Source organism: Bubalus bubalis, chromosome 18 (genome assembly GCF_019923935.1).
Source record: "Bubalus bubalis isolate 160015118507 breed Murrah chromosome 18, NDDB_SH_1, whole genome shotgun sequence".
Lineage (NCBI taxonomy): Eukaryota > Metazoa > Chordata > Mammalia > Artiodactyla > Bovidae > Bubalus > Bubalus bubalis.
The window spans coordinates 33,967,563-33,989,923 of NC_059174.1; the positions used below are offsets into that span (position 1 = coordinate 33,967,563).

A 22,361-nucleotide genomic window follows, 5' to 3' on the forward strand; every position below is an offset into this window, starting at 1 on the left:
GGGATGGCAAGGACCCTCCCCCCCACACCTAAGCGAACAGTACCTGTGCATCTATGAAAGCATCTTGGAAGATTAGACAAAATCCTAACCTTCCATGATCACCAGTTTATCAAAGGATTTCATGGAGCTCATTTAAAAATACACCTGCAAGCAAAAGTCACAGTTTTTAAAAACAATTTTCAGGAGTCTTAAAAACCACCAGGTGTAAAAATGACTTTCCATTCGAAGATGTCTGGAACAACATTAATCTGCGTGGCTCCTATGCAGTCAACAGCTTCTTCACTGACCCTGATAGCTCAGTGGCACCTGGGGGCTTGCTGTGCTCAGAGTCTCTGTTCCAACCCAGCCACCACACCCCAAAATACACAGACAGGTAACTAACCAGGTACCAGGGGCTTGGGGAAGGGTTGGGGGTGTGGGTTGAGGTTTGGAAGGCAGAGGATCGCTGAGAGCTTGGGGACCAGCAGAAGGCTCTAGAAGGTTTCCTGGAGAGCAGCAGAGTCAGTGAATGCTTGTGTCTGGTGGTGCCTCGCTTCCACACTGGATTCCTTAGCTGGGGGTGAGGTACAGTGTAGGCACAGAACCTAGCCCCTCACCCAAGTACCTTTGTTTTAGTGGTTCCTAAACTCTTCTGTTCAAAGAACAGAACACCTGTTTTTATTTTTATTTTTTGGCCACGCTGTGTAGTTTGTGGGATCTTAGTTCCAGGATATCTTAGTTCTTCAACCAGGAATGGAACCCGTGCCCTCAACAGTGGAAATGGGGAGTCCTAACCAGACTGTGGCACCCCACTCCAGTACTCTTGCCTGGAAAATCCCATGGACAGAGGAACCTGGTAGGCTGCAGTCCATGGGGTCGCTAAGAGTTGGACACGACTGAGCGACTTCACTTTCACTTTTCACTTTCATGCATTGGAGGAGAAAATGGCAACCCACTCCAGTGTTCTTGCCTGGAGAGTCCCAGGGACGGCAGGGCCTGGTGGGCTGCCGTCTATGGGGTCGCACAGAGTCGGACACGACTGAAGCGACTTAGCAGTAGCAGCAGCAACCAGACTGCCAGGGAATTCCCCCGAACACCTGTTAATAGTCTCCTGGCCCAACGCTCCAGGAAGCACAGTTTGCAAATCATCAGTCTGGCTTATGCATTGGGAAAATATTTCTGTTGTGCTTTTTAAAAAAAAAAAATTATTTTAAGTCTGAAAACAACTCCTGCAGGGTGACTCTTCCAGTTACAGAGCAGCAGTCCTGAATTCACACAGGCTTGGCTGCGGCCGCCACAGCCACCCAGCCTCGGGTTTTCCCAGCTAAGCTCCATGCTGTTTCCATCATAATGACATCCTTCCTGGTCTTGGGGTCCTCAGAACACACGGGCATGTTAACCTTTCTAAAAAGCCTCACAGTCAAAAACCTGTTTACCTTCATCTGACACGTGGACTGCATGACCTGAACAAAAAATGTTTTTATTTCTCAGGATGCCTATTAACACTACAGAGCAGTGTTTAGAGGGAAATGAATTTGGGAAACACAAAAAGGGAGTGCTGGTCAGTATCCAGCTTTGTCAGGTCAAACACAATTTAAATGCACAGAGTAATCTACCTAGAGGGACAGGGTGGTGAGGGTGGTGGGAGGGGGGTTCAGAATGAAGGGGACACATGCATGCCTGTCACTGATTCATGTTGATATATGGCAAAAATCATCACAATATTGTAAAGTAATTATCCTCCAATTAAATTAATTAAATGCACAGAGTAAAACACAGAAGCTCATTTACTCATCAGGGTAGCAACAACCAAGGACCTGTTAACTGATACACACACACACGCACGAGCAGGGTTCAAAGTACCTTCAGAATCAGACCAAGCTCTAATCAACTCTGGCACGTTCAAAATTAAAATATCTCTTTTCCCACCTGTGGGGCTACCCAGATGGCTCAGTGGTAAAGAATCAGCCTGCAGTACAGATGTGGGTTCAATCCCTGGATTGGGAAGATCCCCTGGAGAAGGGAATGGCAACCCACTCCAGTATTCTTGCCTGGAAAATCCCATGGACAGAGAAGCCTGATGGGTTACAGTCCATGGGGTAGCAAAAGTGTCAGACATAACTTAATGACTAAATAACAACAACAACTTCCCACCAGTACTGAAAAAAATATCTGAAAGATGAGCACGTTTGGCATTTAGTCACAGAGATCCAACAGGTAAGTTGTTAAAATGCCACCGCACTTCAAGAAGCAGTTCCATTCTAACCACCCTCAGCGGATGCTCAGATGGGGTCCCTGAGACCAGAACTGCAGAAAAGGCACAGCAGGTCTTTCCCTTCCATCTTTCTGAGTCTGGAGACCAGGGAATTTAAGCTGCTCCATAGCAGGCCAAACGACAGATCACCCTAAAGCATAAGCAAGCTCTCAGGTCAGGAGCCCTGCGGCACGGTCTGCAAAGGGTCTCGACAAGTTAGCTGTGCAGTAGCAGTGCTTCAGAAAGCAGTGGCCTGCATTTAGGCAGCATCAATAATGTGACGAGGGTGTTCTCAGGCCTCACGCTGGGCACGTCCATTTGTCATCTCTCTCTCCTTTAAATATTTACTTGGCTGTGCCAGGCTTTAGTTTCGGCATACAGGCGGTAGTTGTTCCCTGCCCAGGGACTGAACCTGCACCCCCTGCATGGGAGTTCAGAGTCTTAGCCACTGGACCACCAGGGAAGCCCCGTTTGTCATCTCTGATACTCATGCCTCCCCATGAAGCCAGCGGTACCCAGAAGCTCTGTCCCAGGGCCCAGAGCTGGTTTCTCCACATACCTCATTCTTCTCCCCCAGATGCCTAATGGTGGACTTATCCAGGGTCCAGAACCTCCCTACACCCTAGGCCACGGGAAAAGGCATCTGTGCATAATTTCTCTTCAAGGAACACAGTAGGAGACACCAAGAGCCAGAGTCATGAGAGTCTCTGACAAAACACACAGCTCGATTACTCAAAGGGATCTAATGACAGCAACATCTCAATTTTTCTAAGAAAAATAATCCCTGAGTTGCTCCACTCAAGGAGCATCCATCCCATGAGTTAAAAGATAACCCTCCTTCCCCTGAGACAATAGAGCCACAAGCAAACACATTTTGGTTCCGAAAGAAAGGAGCTCATTACAGGTGTAAATTATTTAACCTGCAATCAATGCTTTTTCCCCATGATCTCTGGTTCCATTATTTTTCTCCAGCTAAACAATGTCCAAGCTACAGACCTGAGAGATGCAGAAATTAAAAGGAAACTATCTGCTTGGGAAAGGCAGGGACGCCCCCAGGAGCTAAAGGCACCCAGCCTGGCAGGGAACACGAATTGGGCAGTAGTTAAGCAAGGGAGCCAAGGGGGCCAAGGCAAATAAGTTTCTGACTGTTGAGAAGAAAGGGAGAGATGAAGACAAAAGCGGGGAGGCTGCTGAGGGCTCAAGGCAGTCAGAAGAAAAGCAGGGACTGGGAGGCCAGCTCTACCAGGGGCGCTCCAGGCTGTGCTTGCTTCGTTCGAACCTCCGAGGGCTTTGTTTTCAGAGGACAGAAGGGTTCAGGCTGCTGCTGCTCCAGAAAGCTGTCTGTTGGTTGGCCTGAAGCTGGCCCATGTCACAAGGCTGACTCCAGCCAGTACTCTGACCTGTTGTTCAAGCTGGGTTCTATTGTGTAAATAAGTTTGCTATTTTGGAATCCTAAACCCATATGTAAGTTAAGAGCCAAACTCAGCAGACTGCATTTCCATTTCTTTTTCTGGCAAGACTCTTACCTTTACCATAAATTATTATACGTAAAACAGCGTGAGCTCTAGGGCACACATACTAAACCCACACGTTATTTGTTGGCAATGTCTGGCCACAGTTTATCAGTTTCAGACCAATTAAAACAGGCTTTTGGGGCTTCCCTGGTGGTCCAGTGGCTAAGACTCCGTGCTCCCAATGCAGGGGACCCAGGTTCAATCCCTGGTCAGGGAACTAGATCCCACATGCCACAACTAAGACTCCACATGCCAAAACTAAAGATCTCACATATTGCAACTAAGACCCGGCACAGCCAAATAAACAGATACATTAAAAAATAAAAATAAAAAATAAAACAGGCTTCTATGGGGACATTCAGTGACTGAGAGCATGCAAACAATATTATCCAATGAAATGCAAAAACATTTCCTTGCCTTTTTTAAAAAAAAAAAAAGTCTAGAAAATGTGGTTGATGATATAATTGCACATGATTTCAGAAAACCACAGGACGGTCAGCATCTTTCCTGCCAAAAGAATGCCCACAACAGTTTACTGCAAAAGCTACCCTTCCCCCAAAGCTGCGTTTTCAGACCATGTGAATCAGTAATGGAGTGAAAACGATGCGCGTGTAGAAGACACAGGAAACAAGCCCTTCAAACCATACACATCTGAAGATGTTTAGATGCTGCTGGCGTCTGGGCTTTCTCTGCCCCCTTCCTTTCTGGTGTCCTAGCTTCATGGGTGAAGCTGAAATCCTGGGAAGCAGTGTCACATCACCAACGCGATTCAAAAAAGCAAAACCTTCCCCCCCACTTTTCCTTCCTCTCCTTGCTTTAATTCCTGGGCACCTCCTACCCCAACATCTCTGACAAACCACCTCAACAGATGTGAAGAACAGGACAGCTTTTCTCAGTGAATGAGAAAGCAGGAGGCCATGAGCAATTTTTTGCTAAAGATTAATTGAGGCCAAAATAGAGATGTAAATGGTGTGCCTGAAGAACTATGGACAGAGGTCCATAATATTGTACATGAGATTTTGAACAAAACCATCCCCCCAAAACAGAAAAGCAAGAAGGCAAAGTGGTTATCTGAGGAGGTTTTACAAATACGTGAAGAAGAGAAGCAAAAGGCAAGGGAGAAAGGGAAAGGTCCACCCAACTAAGCGCAGAGTTCCAAAGAACAGCAAGGAGAGACAAGAAGGCCTTCAATGAACAATGCATAAAAACAGAGGAAAACAACAAAAGGGGAAAGACCAGAGATCGCTTCAGGAAAACTGGAAATGTCAAGGAAACACTTCACCCACAGATGAGCACAATAAAAGACAGAAACGAAAGAGACCCAGTAGATGTTGAAGAGATCAAGAAAAGATGGAAAGAATACATGGAAGAACTGTACAAAAAAGATCTTAATGAACCAGATAACCATGATGGTGTGGTCAGTCAGCCAGAACCAGACATTCTGGAGGATGAAGTCAAGTGGGCCTTAGGGAGCACTGCTGTCAATAAAGCCAGTGGATGCAGTGAAATTCCAGCAGAGCTGTTCAAAGCCCTAAAAGATGATGCTATCAAAGTGTTGCACTCAATATGTCAGCAAATCTGGAAGACCCAGCAGTGGCCACAGGACTGGAAAAGGTCAACCCTCATCCCAGTTCCCAAGAAGGGTAGTACTAAAGAATGTGCTAACCATTGGACAATTTCACTCATTTCCCATGCTAGTAAAGTCATGCTTAAAATCTTGCATGCTAGGCTTCAGCATGGGCTTCCCTGGTGGCTCAGATGATAAAGAATCTGCCTTCAATGTGGGAGACCTGGGTTCGATTCCTGGGTTGGGAAGATCCCCTGGAGGAAGACATGGCAACCCATTCCAGTATTCTTGTATGGAGAATCCCCATAGACCGAGGAGCCTGGCAGGCTGCAGTTCATGGGGATCATAAGAAGTCGGACATGACTGAGCAACTGAATGACAACAGAGAATTGCATATTCTAAGAGGCCAGGAAGAAGTCTACCTGGAAAAGCCCAGCACAGTCCTAACAGCCCCCAGCGCTGCAGCAGCATCATCCAGCTGAGGAAGGGTCCCAAAGGAGAGAAGCCTCCTTAAGTGGCCACACCCCAGGGCCTTGTGCATATATTCAGGGACTTACACTCGGGTACCTCCCCCTGCACCTTAGCACATAAATCCAGGCACTGGATTACAAATTCAGCACTATCTTGGTATACTGGTGTCCCCAGCACCGGCAGTACCCTCCAGAATGTGTGACCCTGTGACCCTCCTAAAAATCCAACATTTGCTGGGTCTTCCCTGATGGTCCAGTGGTTAAGAATCTACCTGCCAGAAACCCACACAAAACTGAAAAGCAATTTTCCACCAATTAAAAAATAAATAAATTTAAAAAAATAAATAAATAAAAAGGTTTAAAAAATGAAGAAGAAGAATCCGCCTGCCAGTGCAGGAGACACCACCAATTCGATCATTGTCCAGGAAGATCCCACATGCTGCAGGGCGACTAAGCCTGTATGCCACAACTGCTGAAGCCCACGAACTCTAGAGCCCTCAGTCTGCAACTGCTGAGCCCATGTGCCTACAGCCTGTGCTCTGCAACAAGAGAAACCACTGCAAAAAAAAAAGAAAAAGAGAGAAAGGAGTCACCACAATGAGAAGACCAAGCACCGCAACTAAGAGAGTAGCCCCTGCTCGCTGCAACTAGACCAGGAATGCGTGCAGCAACAAAGACTAGCACAGACAAAAATAAATAAATAAATAATAAATACATAAAATTTTTAAAAGATTCAAGATTTGCTGAGTCCTTCTACCACAGGTCAAATGCTGTGCTGGACAGTGTCACAAGATTCTCTCCCTTTACTTAACCTGCACCTGATCATGGGAGGAACATGGTTGGTTTGCTTGTTTTTAATTGAGATGTAATTCACTCGCATCATAAAAATCATCCACTTCAAGTGTACATAGAATTCAGTGGTTTTTAGCACATTCAGTGTCATGCACCCATCACCATTATGTAATTGCAGGATGTCTTCATCCACGAGAGGAACATCATTTCTAAGCCCCACCCTATTGATAAGGAAAATGCTGCTAAGCTGCTGCTGCTAAGTTGCTTCAGTCGTATCCGACTCTGTGCGACCCCACAGACGGCAGCCCACCAGGCTCCCCCGCCCTTGGGATTCTCCAGGCAAGAACACTGGAGTGGGTTGCCATTTCCTTCTCCAATGCATGAAAGTGAAAAGTGAAAGGGAAGTCGCTCAGTCGTGTCTGACTCCTAGCGACCCCATGGACTGCAGCCTACCAGGCCCCTCCGTCCATGGGATTTTCCAGGCAAGAGTACTGGAGTGGGTTGCCATTGCCTTCTCCGAAGGAAAATGAGGGAGCAATATTAAACAACCCAACCAGGATCAGCAAGTCTCTGGCAGAGCTGTGGCGAAACCCGGTCCCTGAACCCCTCACAGCACTTGCCGCTGCTGATCACCCTCCCATCCACCCTTGGCTTCTGCTCCTTCCTTCCCATCGCTCCCCGGGGCAGTTCCCTCTGCTGCTTTCTCACCAGATGTGTGTACCCAACAGATTTCCCTGACCCCGACTCTCTCTCCCAGATCTGCTTCTCTAGTCTGAGCTCCCATCTAAGCCCCGGATGCAGGCTGCACCTAAATGTCCCCAGTCACCCACAAATGTGAACACAAAACTCCCTCCCTGATGCAATTAATGGCATCGCCAGCCGTAGGCAACAGTCACTCAGCATAGTAATTACAGAGTTGGGGCTCTGGGGTCTCATGATCCTGAGTTCTAACTTCAGCTCTGCCACTTACTAAAACTAGCTCTGTGCCCTGGGTACACTGCTTCTCTTCTCTGGGCCTCTGTGAGGATTAAACACTGTAAGACACTAGCCGCACATCCAGCACACAGTGAGCGTAAAGTACAATAAACAGTAGCCCTTGTCATGATTATGCGGAAGGTCCAGCAGAACTCACACGCAATCCAGTCTTCATCAAGCTGACTCCGGTGGGGAAATGTGTCCAGGTTGCAACATTTGTCAGAATTTCCTTCTGAAGGACAAATGATATTCCATCATATGTGTATACCACACTCTGTTTATCCATTCCTCTGTTGATGGACACTTGAGTTGCTTTTATCTTCTGGCAATTGTGAATAACACTGCTATGAATGCGGCTGTAGAAACATCCTGTTTGAGTCCCTGCTTTCAATTCTTTTGAGTTCTACTCAGGAGTAGAACTGCCGGCTGTTGTTCAGTTGCTCAGCTGTGTCCGACTCTTTGCAACCCCATGGACTGCAGCACACCAGGCTTCCCTGTCCTTCACTACCTCCAGGAGTTTGCTCAAACTCATGTCCATTGAGTCAGCGATGCCATCCGATCATCTCATCTTCGGTTGCCTCCTTCTCCTCCTGCCCTCAAGGCAAGAATACTGAAGTGGTTTGCCATTCCCTTCTCCAGGGGAACTGCTGGATCATATGGTAATTCTACTTGTAATTTTTAGGAGTTAAAAACTGAAGCATAAGAGAAAAAGAAATGAAAGTATAAAAATCAAAGTAGTTAAGTAAACCCCTTAAATTGCAATAGAAAATATTAATATGAAATTATTTCTTTTAAAAAATAGCTGTATCCATTGAAAAGGGCTAGAAACAATAACTTAATAATGATAAGCACCTCAAGTGTCCAGAACGAGGTTCTGAATATTATTTCCCACTAACAGGAATGGAAATTTCTTGGAGAAATGACTGATTCCAGGCCTGCAGCAGGACTTACACAAGATGAGCATGTCAGAAAGCAAGGATGCTCTAAAGACTACTGCGACTAAGGATACAAGTCAACTTGAAGGGGCTCCCAACAGCCAAGAGGACAATATAAGCATCAAAATATTTATTCATTAATTTATGTATTTCATTAAAATAACACCTAAATCTTGGTTTCTAAATACCGTTCTTTTTCACTGAAAGGAACCAGGGTTCCTTGGAGCTGAGGTAGAAGAGTTTGAGATGAGTCTTTAAACCTTGTGTAAGAGAGTGAAGTGAGCATGTCTAAAGGGCACTAGAGCCAGTTCAAAGGGGCTTTCGTTGGCCAAACCCAGGACAATCTGATCAAAATAAATACTGATAGCTAAGTATTAAAACCCACTGATAACATATGAACTCATGAGTCTACACTGATGTAAACAAACAGGGAAGAAGGGAAAACTCTTCCTTAAGATTGAAAATCCTGCTAATAAATACAGAAGGAATGATGGATTCATAAAATTTCCATCACTGGCAATTGTCATAAATAATACTTGGTTCAAGCAAGAATCATCAGTGGATATTAAAAATACTGAGTGAAAGCTGGAGAAGTTATAGGATATTTACAGTCTAAAAGTATCTCCCCCACAAAAATAGTTACTAATGACATAGAAGAATAACAACTTCACAGCAGAGAAGTGTGGCACACACCACTTTAACAAAGTTAAGATCATCAGGAATGGAACAAATCGGTATCATTTGCCTCTGAGGTGATGCGCTGAAAAGAATGCATCATCATTTCTGTGGTATTTCTAACAATACCACAAAACAACCTGAATCGAAACAGCAGACAATATCAGACAAATCCAAACTGAGGGACCTTCTACAAAACAACTAGCCTGTATTCTGGCAAAATGTCAATGTCATGAAACACAAAGGCTGATACCCCACACTCAAGGAGATGGAAGAGACGTGACGAGTGAACGCAACATCAATCCAGGACATTCTTGTACCATAAAGATCAGTTTTGAGACAATCAGGGAACACAACTCAGGTGTACAGGTTAGCAATTGTGTCAGGGTTAACTCCCTGACTTCCACTCTTGTACTGAGGTTACATAAAAAGTGATCTTGTCTTTGAGGATTCTGAAGTATTTAAGGACAAAGAGGCATCAAGTCTGCAACATATCCTCAAAAGATTTAAAATATTATAAAAATACACAGATACACATGTGTACATATATACATATAAACAGAAGGAAATAGAAAGGATAAAGCAAAAATGTAAAAATTTAACATTTGGAGAATCTAGGTGAGAGTATGTATGATTTTATGTATGATTTTATACTCTTGCAATCCTTATATAATACTGAAATTATTTCAAAATAAAGTCTTTTTAGATGACCACAAAATATTGAAATATATTAAATACATAAAAATTCACAAGTTCCCTGGTGGCTCAGACAGTAGAGAATCTGCCTGCAATGCAGGAGACCCAGGTTAGATCCCTGGGTGAGAAAGATCCCCTGGAAGAGGGAACAGCAACCCACTCCAGTATTCTTGCCTGGAGAATACCAAGGACAGAGGAGCCTGGCAGGCTACAGTCCATGGGGCTGCAAAGAGTCAGACATGACTGAAAAACTAACACCATATCACAAGTTTGTATGGACATTACAAGGAGAAAGAACCCACTGTTCAACTGTGGAAGTTGCTAAAGCATCAGCTTGTTATTAGGACTACCAGTAAGTAAAGGAAAAAAAATCAAGCATGTACCCTGCCTTTCCTATATAAACTGTATTTCAGGGTAATCAAATGGATGATGAGGGCACGTTCCTTACAGAATCCCAGCTAACAAAGGCAGAAGGACTGATGGACTTAGAGAATCACCATTGTGTAATGGACCAAGGCCAGAGTTTCTCACTCCACCTAAAAACGAGATGGTTTTAACTTTGCTGGACTCAACCAAAAACATTCTTTTTCTGTACTTTCACTTATCAAAGTCATTCTTCTAACTCCAATTTGAGTCAGTCTCCACTAAAGCTTTCTCTGGCTCTTTCGTCTGCCAAACCAGTCTTATCTCTCTCTCTGATTTCCTGTAGCTTTTGGTCTCTGCTAGTGGTTCACATCCTTGGTTCATCGCCCACACTATGCCTACCCTGCACTCCAGGTTTTCATGAACTCAGCAGTACTGACACTGTGGGCTAGATCGCTTGCTGCAGGGATGGTCCTGTGCACTGCAGATGTCTAGCAGCATCGCTGGCCTCTACCCTCTAGATACCAACACTTACAATTACTTCAACTGTCACAGGAAGGGAGACCCCAGTGGTGACAACCAAAAACTGTCTCCAGATACTATCAAATGCTCAAATGGTTCTCATGAAACAATGGACTGGTTCAAAATTGGAAAAGGAGTATGAAAAGGCTGTATACTGTCACCCTGCTTATTTAACCTATATGCAGAATGCTGCTAAGTCGCTTCAGTTGTGTCCGATTCTGTGCGACCCCGTAGACGGCAGCCTACCAGGCTCCTCTGTCCCTGGGATTCTCCAGGCAAGAATACTGGAGTGAGTTGCCATTTCCTTCTCCAATGCATGAAAGTGAAAAGTGAAAGTGAAGCCGCTCAGTCATGCCCAACTCTTAGCGACCCCATGGACCGCAGCCTACCAGGCTCCTCCATCCATGGGATTTTCCAGGCAAGAGTACTGGAGTGGGTTGCCATTGCCTTCTCCGATATACAGAATACATCATGTGAACTGCCAGGCTGGATGAACCACAAACTGGAATCCAGATTGCAGGGAGAAATAGCAATAACCTCAGATACGCAGGTGACACCACCCTAATGGCAGACAAGGAAGAGGAACTAAATAGCCTCTTGATGATGGTGAAAGAGGAGAGTGAAAAAGCTGGCTTAAAACTCAACATTCAAAAAACTAAGATCATGGCATCTGGTCCCATCACTTCATGGCAAATAGATGCGGAAACAATGGAAACAGTGACAGACTTTATTTTCTTGGGCTCCAAAATCACTGTGGGCAGTGACTACAGCCATGAATTAAAAGATACTTGCTCCTTGAAAGAAAAGCTATGACCAACTTAGATATTGTATTAAAAAGCAGAGACATCACTTTGCTGGCACAGGTCCATGTACTCAAAGCTATGGTTTCTTCAGTACTCATGTATGGATATGAGAGTTGGGCCATAGAGAAAGCTGAGAGCCAAAGAATTGATGCTTTGAAATGTGGTGCTGGAGAAAACTCTTGAAAGTCCCTTAGACAGCAAGGAGATCAAACCAGTCAATCTTAAGGGGAATCAACCCTGAATATTCATTTCATTGGATGGACAGATGCTGAAGCTGAAGCTCCAATACTTCAGCCACCTGATGGGAAGAGCCGACTCACTGGAAAAGACCCTGATGCTGGGAAAGATTGAAGGCAGGAGGAGAAGGGAACGACAGAGGATGAGATGGTTGGATGGCACAACGATTCAATGGGCATGAATCTGAGCAAACTCCAGGAAACAGTGAAGGACAGGGAATCCTGGCTGCAGCCCATGAGGTTGCAAAGAGTTGGACACAAATGAGCAAACTACAACAACAAATTGTCAAATGTCCGCTGGGGGATGGGGGCAAAACCTCTTCCCACCTCCAGTGGGAACCAGTGATGTAGTTCATGATCATTAAAGGCTGTTAAGCCACTAGGTAAGAGGTTGATGAGGAATTTTAAACAGATAGATCAAATTCAGAACACTTATATCTGAAACTGAGTCCTAAAACTGAGTTTCCCTGCAGTTTATGATTAACTTCTATATCCAAAACTTTATTCCCTTTCTTGTCTCCCTCCTGTTCCCCCTAAGCACTGAGGAGTATCAAGAAAAGAAGGGGACTGAAACTGAGAAGGATCATGAAGGACCTTGCTGGGTACAAAAACCCCTCTCTGCCGCTGGTCCTCGTTTGTAGAAAAGCTTTAGCCTCCCAAGGCTTCTGAACAGCAGAGTCAGTAGTTACTAATTAGAGAAGAGAAGGAACACAGAAACAAAGGAAAAGCAGTTAAGCAAGAAAAGTAATGATGGCTTAAACAATAGTTCAGTGATAAGGCAGAGCCCTGATCCTCCACAAAGGACATACAAAATTATCTGACCCACATTTTTGAGTAAGACTGCAAAAACTGTGACCCATACCCAGGTGGAGGATGGTGACTATCTGCTGCCCACAAGCATGGAGCCCCTAGGCTGGTTAAAGCCAGAAGGCTGATGAATAAGATTACAAAATCATCATCCTGTTACCTCACTATCAACCAATCAGAAGAAAGTCCACGAGCTGATCCCCAACCTTGCTACTCTCACCAGGATGAAAGCAGGAGAAAGAGCATCTTTCTTTACAAAAGAGAAGTCATTTTTTTACCTAAGCTATTCTATTTTTGATCTAAGCCTGGGCACAATGCTTGTCCTTGAATGGAGCTTGGTAATTAGTGATCTTAAGGGAATAAAAGAATTTAGGAACACACAACTGTTATCAGGCAGGAAAAGTAATAGTAGCAAAGATAATCTATCAGTTGTAAACACTCCCAGTTAGGTTTCAACAGTAAAGACGAGCCTGAAGTGCTCAAGCACCATATTAACAGGAACCTAAGGGAAGATGAAGAGATCTCTAGTCTTTTCCATTCTGTTGTTTTCCTCTATTTCTTTGCATTGTTCCCTGAGGAAGGCTTTCTTATCTCTCCTTGCTATTCTTTTGAACTCTGCATTCAGATGCTTATATGTTTTCTATTCTCCTTTGCTTTTCGCTTCTCTTCTTTTCACAGCTATTTGTAAGGCCTTCCAGACAGCCATTTTGCTTTTTTGCCTTTCTTTTCCATGGGGATGGGCTTGATCCCTGTCTCCTGTACAATGTTGTGAACCTCCGTCCATAGTTCATCAGGCACTCTATCTATCAGATCTAGTCCCTTAAGTCTATTTCTCACTTCCACTGTATAATCATAAGGAATTTGATTTAGGTCATACCTGAATGTGACTGGTGATAGAAGCAAGGTCCGATGCTGTAAAGAGCAATATTGCATAGGAACCTGGAATGTGAGGTCCATGAATCAAGGCAAATTGGAAGTGGTCAAACAGGAGATGGCAAGAGTGAATGTAGACATTCTAGGAATCAGCGAACTAAAATGGACTGGAATGGGTGAATTTAACTCAGATGACCATTATATCTACTACTGCGGGCAGGAATCCCTCAGAAGAAATGGAGTAGCCATCATGGTCAACAAAAGAGTCCGAAATGCAGTACTTGGATGCAATTTCAAAAATGACAGAATGATCTCTGTTCATTTCCAAGGCAAACCATGCAATATCACAGTAATCCAAGTCTATGCCCCAACCAGTAACGCTGAAGAAGCTGAAGTTGAATGGTTCTATGAAGACCTACAAGACCTTTTAGAATGAACACCCAAAAAAGATGTCCTTTTCATTATAGGGGACTGGAATGCAAAAGTAGGAAGTCAAGAAACACCTGGAGTAACAGGCAAATTTGGCCCTGGAATACAGAATGAAGCAGGGCAAAGACTAATAGAGCTTTGCCAAGAAAATGCACTGGTCATAGCTAACACCCTCTTCCAATAACACAAGAGAAGACTCTACACATGGACATCACCAGATGGTCAACACCAAAATCAGATTGATTATGTTCTTTGAAGCCAAAGATGGAGAAGCTCTATACAGTCAACCAAAACAAGACCAGGAGCTGACTGTGGCTCAGATCATGAACTCCTTATTGCCAAATTCAGACTGAAATTGAAGAAAGTAGGGGAAACCACTGGACCATTCAGGTATGACCTAAATCAAATCCCTTATGATTATACAGTGGAAGTGAGAAATAGATTTAAGGGCCTAGATCTGATAGATAGAGTGCCTGATGAACTATGGACGGAGGTTCGTGACATTGTACAGGAGACAGGGATCGCCCCATGGAAAAGACCATCCCCATGGAAAAGAAATGCAAAAAAGCAAAATGGCTGTCTGGGGACGCCTTACAAATAGCTGTGAAAAGAAGAGAAGCAAAAAACAAAGGAGAAAAGAAAAGATATAAGCATCTGAATGCAGAGTTCCAAAGAATAGCAAGGAGAGATAAGAAAGCCTTCCTCAGTGATTAATGCAAAGAAATAGAGGGAAACAACAGAATGGGAAAGACTAGAGATCTCTTCAAGAAAATTAGAGATACCAAGGGGACATTTCATGCAAAGATGGGCTCGATAAAGGACAGAAATGGTATGGACCTAACAGACGCAGGAGATATTAAGAAGAGGTGGCAAGAATACACAGAACAACTGTACAAAAAAGATCTTCATGACCAAGATAATCACGATGGTGTGATCACTCACCTAGAGCCAGACATCCTGGAATGTGAAGTCAAGTGAGCCTTAGAAAGCATCACTACGAACAAAGCTAGTGGAGGTGATGGAATTCCAGTTGAGCTATTCCAAATCCTGAAAGATGATGCTGTGAAAGTGCTGCACTCAATATGCCAGCAAATTTGGAAAACTCAGCAGTGGCCACAGGACTGGAAAAGGTCAGTTTTCATTCCAATCCCAAAGAAAGGCAATGCCAAAGAATGCTCAAACTACCACACAATTGTACTCATCTCACACGCTAGTAAAGTAATGCTCAAAATTCTCCAAGCCAGGCTTCAGCAATACGTGAACCGTGAACTTTCTGATGTTCATGCTGGTTTTTGAAAAGGCAGAAGAACCAGAGATCAAATTGCCAACATCCACTGGATCATGGAAAAAGCAAGAGAGTTCCAGAAAAACATCTATTTCTGCTTTATTGACTATGCCAAAGCCTTTGACTGTGTGGATCACAATAAACTGTGGAAAATTCTGAAAGAGATGGGAATACCAGACCACCTGACCTGCCTCTTGAGAACTCTGTATGCAGGTCAGGAAGCAACAGTTAGAACTAGACATGGAACAACAGACTGGTTCCAAATAGGAAAAGGAGTACGTCAAGGCTGTATATTGTCACCCTGCTTATTTAACTTATATGCAGAGTACATCATGAGAAATGCTGGACTGGAAGAAACACAAGCTGGAATCAAGATTGCTGGGAGAAATACCAATAACCTCAGATATGCAGATGACACCACCCTTATGGCAGAAAGTGAAGTGGAACTAAAATGCCTCTTGATGAAACTGAAAGAGGAGAGTGAAAAAGTTGGCTTAAAGCTCAACATTCAGAAAACGAAGATCATGTCATCTGGACCCACCACTTCATGGCAAATAGATGGGGAAACAGTGGAAACAGTGTCAGACTTTATTGTTTGGGGCTCCAAAATCACTGCAGATGGTGACTGCAGCCATGAAATTAAAAGATGCTTACTCCTTGGAAGGAAAGTTATGACCAACCTAGATAGCATATTGAAAAGCAGAGACATTACTTTGCCAATAAAGGTCTAGTCAAGGCCGTGGCTTTTCCAGTGGTCATGTATGGATGTGAGAGTTGGACTGTGAAGAAAGCTGAGCGCCGAAGAATTGATGCTTTTGAACTGTGGTGTTGGAGAAGACTCTTGAGAGTCCCCTGGAGATTCAACCAGTCCATTCTAAAGGAGATCAGTCCTGGGTGTTCTTTGGAAGGACTATGCTAAAGCTGAAACTCCAGTACTTTGGTCACCTGATGCGAAGAGTTGACTCTTTGGAAAAGACCCTGATGCTGGGAGGGATTGAGGACAGGAGGAGAAGGGGACGACAGAGGATGAGATGGCTGGATGGCATCACCGTCTTGATGAACAAGAGTTTGGGTGAACTCCGGGAGTTGGTGATGGACAGGGAGGCCTGGTGTGCTGCAATTCATGGGGTCGCAAAGAGTCGGACACGACTAAGCGACTGAATTGAAATGAACTGAAGGGAAGATGAAGAAATCAAACCAGTCAGTTCTTAAGGAAATCAGTCCTGAATATTCATTGGAAGGACTGATGCCGAAGCTGAATCTCCAATTGACCACCTGAAGCAAAGAACTGACTCACTGGAAAAAACCCTAATGCTAGGAAAGATTGAAGGCAGGAGAAGAAGGGGATGACAGAGGATGAGACAGTTGGATGGCATCACTGACTGGATGGACATGAGTTTGAGAAAGCTCCAGGAGTTGGTGATAGACAGGGAAGCTTGGTGTGCTGCAGTCCATGGGGTCGCAAAGAATCGGACATGACTGAGCGACTGGACTGAACTGAAGGGGAAGATGGTGTTGACCTTTTCTGATACATGAGATTTCAATCAACTAATGCTTGGACTCTGCCCACCATCCAAGCCCCTTCATGAATTTGCATGAACTCTTAGCTTAAAACTTCCCCAATTATGCTGTTCAAGAGAAACCCTGCTTTGGAAAGGATCCTCAATGTTCTTATTTGCTGCATGTAACAATAAACCCTTCCTTCCTCCAATCTTTGTCTTGGTTGTGTCTTTTGGCTTGACACCCAGCAAGAGGTGAACCCAATTTTCCAGGTAACACTAATGTTTCCTTTTAAAACTCTTCCCTGAAAGCCACTGGGGAGTTCGGATCTTTTGAGCACAAGCTGCCCATTCTTCTAGCTTGGCATCTTGCAACAAACTCTGTGTGTTCCTTCACCTCAACCTAATGTCAGTAGACTGGCTTTGCTTGGTGTTGGTTCTGGCTGTGAAGCATGTGGGATATTAGCTCCCTGACCAGGGATTGAACCCCCTAAATTGGAAGGGTGGAGTCTTAGCCACTGGACCACCAGGGAAGTTCTTTGGTGTTGGTTCAGATGCCAAGCAGAACCCTGTGAGGCTCCTGGGCATGGAGGCCTTACTGTCCCCCATTTCTACTCCAGCCTCCATGACCTTTCGCCAAAGGGCAGCTGCTAATCAAGGGAGGAATAGCCAAGAAACCACCTGAAGCAAGATTAAAGAGACTAGAGAAGCTCATCAAGATTAGGGGACTTGACCACCTGAGACCCTGCACACACCCTAATCTTGTCAGCACCCCCAACCTTTTGAAGCTCTGCAGAAGAAAGAAGAATGCAAGACTATTAACTGCCTTATCTTTATCATATACCTGCCTGCCTGACTATATAACCTCTCCCTATTCTCCAGGGAGGGGAACATAGTTCCTGAGGCACTAGCCTACAGTGTTCCCTCTTTGCCTGGCAAAGAAATAAAGCCACTCCTTCCTTCTCCATAGCTCTGTCTCCATATTTCTGTTCGGCATTGGTGCACAGAGAGCCAAGATTTTGGCAGCAGTTCCGCAACACACTCACCAATCCATGTCTTATGTCTACAAAGTAAGGCAATGAGACTACTACTGCCTTCTGATGTGGATGCAATAAGATGCAACAGCAGCATCTATAAAGCTTCTTTCAGGACCCCTCTCCCAAAAATCAAATCTGTAAATTTAACCAGCTTCCGGGAAATAGAAGAGTTAGAGGAACCTGTTAAAATTATACTACAAGGCGGCCACCAGCCAAATCTAAAATGTGGGAAATTCTACACAACAAATTAGCATATCACATCAACAAATACATGGCATAAAAGGAGAGGGGAGCTGTTACAGAAGGACAGAGACTTAAAAACCACAGCAAACCAAAGCAATGTGTGGATCTTGTTTAGATCCTAATTCATTCAAACCAAAAAGGTATTTTTGAGATCACTGGAGAAAAATGAACACATACTGGATATTAAATGATAACTGAGGAATTATTAATTATTTAGATGTGATCACTGTGAACGTATCATTTGGGGGAAAATGTCTTTAATTGCTGTTGTTCAGTCGCTAAGCCATGTCTGACTCTGTGTAACCCCATGGACTGCATGCAGCACACCAGGCTTCCCTGTCCTTCACTATCTCCTGGAGTTTGCTCAAACTTCCATCCATTGAATTGGTGATGCCATCCAACCATCTCATCCTCTACTTTCCTCTTCTTTTGCCTTCGATTTTTTCCAGCATCAGAGTGTTTTCCAGTGAGTTGGCTCTTCACATCAGGTGGCCAAAGTGTTAAAGGTTCAGCATCAGTCCTTCCAGTGAATATTCAGGGTTGACTTCCTTTAGGATTGATTGGTTTGGTCTCCTTTAACTGTTAGGGTTGCATACGAATAAGCATTTACAGTAGAAATGCTATGGTACCTGAGACTTGTTTTAAAATAATGCTAAAGTGCTGTGCTCAGTCGTGTCTGACTCTGTGATCCCACAGACTGTAGCCCAACAGCTCCTCTGTCCATGAGATTTTCTCCCTGCAAGAATACTGGAATGTGTTGCTATTTCCTCCTCTAGGGAATCTTCACAACGCAGGGATAAAACCCAAGTCTCCTGCATTGGCAGGCGAATTCTTTACCACTGAGCCACCAGGGAAGCCCTGAAATGTATACTAGCTAATGGTTAATTTTATGTGTCAACTTGAGTGAGTCACAGGTGCCCAGATTAAACACTGTTTCTAGGCATGTCTGTGAGGATGATTCCAGGTGAGATTAGCATTTGAATTGTAAACTCAGTAAAGCAGACTGCTTCCCCTCAAGTGGCTGAGCTTTGTCCAATCTCTTGAGGGTATACATAGAATAAAAGGCAAAGCGGGGGATCTGTCTCTTTTTCCGGCCTCTCTGTTGAGCTGGCATCACATCTTTTCCTGTCCTTGAATTCGTTCTCAGCTCCCCTGGTTCTCAGGCCTTCAGCTTCAGAGTAAATTACACCACTGACTTTCTTGGGCCTTACGCTTGCAGATGATCAAGGGACTTTCTCAGCCTCCATAATCTCATGAACCAACTCCTCAATAATAAATCTTTCATACCCTATTGTTCTGTTTCTCTGGAGAACCCTGATTAACACAATTAGTAAACATTTGAAAGCTTCCATAATAAAAAGCTAAATTTAAAAAGAATATTGAAGGACTATATCCAGAATATACAGATGACTCTCAAATCCTTATAAGAAAACAATCCATGGGAGTTCCCTGGTGGTCTAGTGGTTAGCATTTGGTGCTTTCGTTTCATGGCCCGGGTTCAATCCCTGGTTGGGGAACTGAGATCTCACAAGTCACACAGCATGGCCAAAAAATAAATGAAATGGGAGGAAGAAAGGAAGAAAAAAAAACAAGCCCAATTGAAAAGTAGAAAGAAGATATGAACAGACACTTCATGAAAGAAGATAACATTATGGCAAATAAGCACAAGAAAAGATTCTTAACATCATCAGCCATTAAGGAAATACAAATTAAAATCACAATGATATGCCACTTCACACTCACTACCATGGCTATAATTTTTAAAAGTTTTAAGACACTAAAAAGAGTGATGGCAAGTATGCGAAGCAACTGGAACTCTCATACATTACTGGTGAGAATGCAAAATGGTATGGCCATTCTGAAAACAGCTTGGCAGTTTTTTATAAAGTTAAACATACACTTGTCATATGGCCCAGTAATCCCACTCCTAGGTATTTGCCCTAGAGAAATGGAAATTATAATCCTTTACCTCAGTGTAAATGCTTATGCGCTTAGTTGCTCAGTTGGGCCCAACTCTCTGTCACCCCATGGACTGTAGCCTGCCAGGCTCCTCCATCCATGGGAATTCTCCAGGTAAGAATACTGGAGTAGGTTGCCATGCCACCCTCTAGGGGATCTTCCCAACCTAGGGCTCAAACCCAGGTCTCCCGCATTGCAGGCAGACTCTTTAGTGTCTGAGCCCCCAGGGATAGCACCTCCATTTATAATTACCCACAAATTGGATACAATCCAAAATGTCCTCCAATGGGCAAATGGATACGCAAACAGTGGTATGTCCATAAAATGGAATACTACTCAGCAGTAAAAAACATCAAACCACAGATACACATAGCAACATGGAAGAATATCTCAAATACAAGGTGCTAAGGGAAAAAAGCCAGGCTCAAAAAGCCACACACTAGAAAAGGCAAAGCTTACATGGCTGGAAACACCATCACTGGTTGCCAAGGGTTGGACGGAAGAAGAGAGGGACTGATAACAAAATTGCCGCATGAGACAATCCCGAAGGGTGATAAAAGTGTTCTGAACTATGCGGTGATGGACACATGACCATATGTTTGTCAAACTCACAGACCTGTACACCATGTGAGTTTATTGTATGTAAACTAAAGATAAGAAAAACAGAAAAAACAAAATGCTGTTAAGGCTGTTGGTAAACAGAGGCATGTATAAAATAGTTGTGTTATAAAGCCATTTATAGTTAGTGTGGGTGTGTTTATGCATGCGTGTGTACACACCCATATTTACCCGTTAGTAAACACACAGGCAAAAGTATCACATGTGCAACATAAATAATGCTTATCTCTGATTAGCAAAATTCCAAGAAACTTGCTTTTTTCTTTTAACTTACTGCTGTTTCCTGATTTTTTTCCCCTAAAATAAATTAGTACTATTTGTATGCTTTCTTTTAAAAGTAATTTTAAAATCAACAGATAAAAAGAAAAATGCAAGCTCCTTTGGGAAGCTTTCCCCGGATCCCTCCATAAATTAATCTTTCACCTCTTAGGCTTCCCCTCCACCTCCTCCAAGCACTTGACCACAGGCTGCCCTGCAGCCTCAATCTCTCTGAGCATGAGGAGCCTTAGTCTCCTCTGCTGAACTTAGTAAGGAAGTGCCTCCTCACCCACCTTACTCCTGTCTTCACTCCACTTTACCCCACGGGGCGCCTGCCTCAGGACTCATGTGTATCTGGTTCCCTGCTTTATTCCACAAGTGGCCCTCAACAGGCACTCACTAAAGTGACTCACCAAGCAACTGGGAGTGCATAGGCATCTAATAAATGACCAGTAAAGCACATCCACAGGTAACTGGATACTATCCAAAGGGTGATGATAATTAATGTTTCACATCAACTCACAATATGGGCTCAGGTGAAGGGCCTTTGAAATGACACATGCCCACTTCAGTTTCTAGAAATTATTTGGGAGAGAACGTACAAAGCTGGCTTATCACTTACCATATTTGTGGATAAGACTTGGGCTTGTTAATACTTAAAATTATGTTTCAAAATCATTGCAACAGGTGATAAAGTGGATGCTACCTGGAATACACTGAAAGTTCGAAGAGCCAACTGAGAGAGACTTGACAAAACAACAGCAGAGAGCAGACTTGGTAAAAGCAGTCAGGTAAAAACAGACCTGGTGATCTGAGGTGACATCAGTCATGCTGAAGCCAAATGTCTGTCAGTAAAGGAGGAAGTTACAAGACAAAATTTTGGTGGTAGGGTTGAGCTGAGTGATCATAAATCTTTCTCATCTAGGACCCTCAATTTTCACATCCAGACATTAAGTCCAAATCTTATTAAAATGGTCGTTTTAATGATTCCATTCACGTCAAGAATATTCAGAGTGACGTTTTAAATATTTCCTTACTTCAAAAACAAAAAACAATATAAACAAACCAAAATATGACAGCATTCTAACTTCTCTCTAGCTTAAGCAGACCAAGGTCCCAGCAGCCTGCAAGCCAATAATCTCTCTGCTGAATAAAAACATAACAGAAAGCTTCCAAATGTCACAAGTTCAGAATTTCAGTTCCAGTTAATGGAGTAAGTACACTCTCCCCTGAATGCTGCTATCATGTCTGCACACATTGCATGGAGCAGCTATTTCAGGACTCTGAAAAATAAACAGTAGCAGGTAAATGGGAGGAAGAAGACCAGAACGCAAAAGTTCCACTGAGCGAGCCGGCAGTTTCCTATTTTTCCTCCAAGATTCCCCAGCTTAGACTCAAAGTAGCCTCAAATTCAGGAAAGGGAACCAGGTGTGGACGAAGAGCGCTCCAGGACAATCCCTCCTACTCTGGTTGGGGACATGGGCAAGGGGATTCTTAATACTATAAACACTGGGAGAAATCCTGGTTTTCTTTTGTTTTTTATTGAAGGATAATTGCTTTACAATATTGTGT

General features: G+C 43.8%; 1 protein-coding gene and 1 non-coding gene across 9 annotated transcripts in view; one reads left to right on the forward strand and one right to left on the reverse strand.

Annotated features, from left to right (window-relative positions):
* CMTM4 (CKLF like MARVEL transmembrane domain containing 4) overlaps positions 1–22,361 on the reverse strand; it is a 79,100-nt gene that overhangs the window by 25,479 nt on the left and 31,260 nt on the right. Inside the window, exon 1 of one of the 8 annotated variants that reach the window (XM_044931996.2) lies at positions 7,709–8,020. The exons of the other annotated variants lie outside the window; for them this stretch is intronic. Coding sequence (XP_044787931.1) covers positions 7,709–7,837 — 129 coding nt within the window. The 5' untranslated portion in view covers positions 7,838–8,020. Of the gene's footprint in view, positions 1–7,708; positions 8,021–22,361 lie in introns of those variants that run through there. 8 annotated transcript variants of the gene reach the window in all.
* TRNAG-CCC lies at positions 3,892–3,964 on the forward strand. The gene has a single exon. It is a non-coding gene; the product is annotated as a tRNA-Gly (tRNA).